This window comes from Priapulus caudatus, unplaced genomic scaffold (genome assembly GCF_000485595.1).
Source record: "Priapulus caudatus unplaced genomic scaffold, Priapulus_caudatus-5.0.1 Scaffold268, whole genome shotgun sequence".
NCBI classification, from domain to species: Eukaryota; Metazoa; Priapulida; class Priapulimorpha; order Priapulimorphida; family Priapulidae; genus Priapulus; species Priapulus caudatus.
The window spans coordinates 99,602-102,280 of NW_014577329.1; the positions used below are offsets into that span (position 1 = coordinate 99,602).

Consider the following 2,679-nt stretch of genomic DNA (forward strand, 5'->3'; position numbering starts at 1 on the left):
ATAAAGCTAATAAAAAAAAAAAAAGAAGGAATTTTTTTTTTTTATTAGCTTTATAATACCTACGATTTACTACGCGTAACTCATCCAACTTGAGCTCAAATCGGACACAGTACATTTAATCCAGGAGCACACCCGCAATCCGGAGACACAGACTAAAACGTACGACACGATTTTCAATTCTTTGGCCATCAATCCAAATCCACTGCCCGCCTCTATTCAAACAAAAGGCAGCTATTAACCACACTGTCCACGGCTTGCGCTCACGGCGAGGCGCTGTGGCTCGCAGGGAGATTTGAATCCGATCTTCTGCTGATAGCTGATTGGCCTGCGTGCATGGTATGGGGGCATGCCAGCTGTATTGCCGGCATGCCGGTATGACATACAGGCATACATTGTACCGGGTCACAGGTTATCTCGCCGAGTGTTGCGTTGATGCCTAATCACCCTGCGAGCCACAGCGCCTCGCCGTGAGCGGAAGCCGTGGACAGTGTGGTTAGTAGCTGCCTTTTGTTTGAATAGAGGCGGGCAGTGGATTTGGATTGATGGCCAATAAATTGAAAAACGGGTCGTAAGTTTTAGTCTGTATCTCCGGATTGCGGGTGTATACGAGGAATGGATTTCGCACGATGGTATGTCTGGATGTACTGTGTCCGATTTGAGCTCAAGTTGGATGAGTTACGCTTAGTAAATCGTAGGTATTATAAGGCTAGTAAATGACGAATTTCCCTTGTTTATTGATGTCACACTCCTTCCCTATTATCTACTCCTGATCTATATCAAATTATATTAATCTCTATAATATATGATTTACTTCACAACAAGCAAGAGGTGGTGTTTGAAAAGTTCACACAAGGTTAGTTATGATACTGCACATGAAACCGCTTGCGACAAACAATGGTTCAGATGATTAGACCTATCTGAATGAAATAATGCTCATCATTGTTGAGAAGTAGTCAGGTGTGGATATGCACAGCACGCCGGCATGCAATGCTAAAGCCTACACTAAAAGCATCAAATGCACAGTATACTTCTGTGGATGTACATATCCGATTACTGACTTCAATGATGGTTGCTTAAGCATTAGTGGTTTAATAATCACAGAGTCGCATGCCTATGTGGTGAAAATCCAAGTGTGTGCCTCACGGCTGTAGAAATTCATGAGAAAACTAGACGCAATAATGCCAGCATATTCAGGCCCATTGCACTTCATACCTATGAATCTCGAATGCCTATCACTTCACACTCGGCGATATAGACGTAATATACAGGTAGCATAATTACTTGAACAGCAATCGCACAACTACAGGGAATCTGAGAATTCCTTGATAACATACTCGAACTTGCGGAGTGCTCTATCGATGTCATCGTGACTCAGGTCAAAGTGTGTGACACCACGCACGCATGTAGTGCTCCATGGTCCCGCAACGACCTTTGTTAGATTGTCCTTAAACTTCCTGCTCTCCTCTTCTGTCACCTGCCACATGCATACTATTATACGATCAAAAAACATTGATGTTATCAGGAGTCAATAAAGACAAATAATTTGTCTTTATTAACTCCTGATGTTATCCAGTCTGTTATACGTGTTTACACATCCGTTTGTTACAAATATGCCCGACAGGGGGCGAGACCATATTGAATGAGGGATTTTGCATATAAGCTGGCACATTTCCAATAATAAATACTTGCAGCAAATACGACGCTAAGTTCGCATGTACTCGGTACAATGCCCTATGGTCTCTATGTCCTAATGCATGCCTGGATCTTTTCTATATTAACAACTGTATAATCTTTTTGAAATTGACTGCACCACACTGCACTTGTGGTGAACTTCTAAACAGCTGTTGCAATACACACACACCAAGAATCAGGCCAACTGTCTGAAAAAAGTACCATATATCTTAGGGAGGGTATGCATGAAACAGTTGCGACCATTGCTATGACTTTCTTTAGATCAACCAGTAACTACAGTTATTGCTATAGCTGCATGATAACGTAGCTACTACATGCCACTTCTAAGTATGTAGTACACTTTCAGGGTGCGAAATTAACGGGAGTCCGGAGTCAAATACTCCCTGATTTACTGTCGGACTCCCTGATTTACTGTCGGACTTCCTGATTTACTGTCGGACTCCCTGATTTACTGTCGGACTCCCTGATTTGACATATGCAGGAGCCCGTGTGACTCCCTGAAAATTCTGCCATACTAACTAGTTCGCTCCGGAGCACGGCGTCGCAGAATTACTGTATTATTTCAGCTAATTTCCAAAGAAAATTTTGCAGATGTGCAACTGCATAAATCTTAAAAATAAGCACATTAAAGCATTAAGAATCTTAAACATTACGCACATTATTGTTAATATCTTTAATTTTGAACCTCAGACTGCGGACTCCCTCTTTTTGAGGGTAGGGACGTTGGACTCCCTCGTTCAAAAGTTAATTTCTACCCCTGCACTTTGGCTAAATGTTATGTACAGTTCTATAGCTGCTCCTGAACTAATACATGTGGTGTATACGCATGTATGTGTATTACAATGGCAGCTAAGCAATATACTAGCTACTACATGTGTGTGTGATGCTGCATGTGGCTGCTTAGGTTGCCATTATGTCCAGTGTATTCTGTGGCTGTCTGACATATATCTACCTCTCTGAGTCGCTGGCAGAACATCTCAGATGTAA

At 42.2% G+C, this 2,679-nt stretch overlaps 1 protein-coding gene across 6 annotated transcripts in view; it reads right to left on the reverse strand.

The window, feature by feature from the left end:
• Positions 1-775: 775 nt before the first annotated feature.
• Positions 776-2,679, reverse strand: part of LOC106808328 (probable low-specificity L-threonine aldolase 2) — a 33,381-nt gene continuing 31,477 nt past the window's right edge. For 5 of the 6 annotated variants that reach the window (XM_014811002.1, XM_014810999.1, XM_014811003.1 and 2 more), the window contains exon 10: positions 776-1,474. In XM_014811002.1, the coding sequence (XP_014666488.1) occupies positions 1,301-1,474 (174 nt within the window). In that variant the 3' untranslated portion in view covers positions 776-1,300. Of the gene's footprint in view, positions 1,489-2,679 lie in introns of all 6 variants that reach the window. The other variant, XM_014811004.1, reaches the window with a different exon arrangement.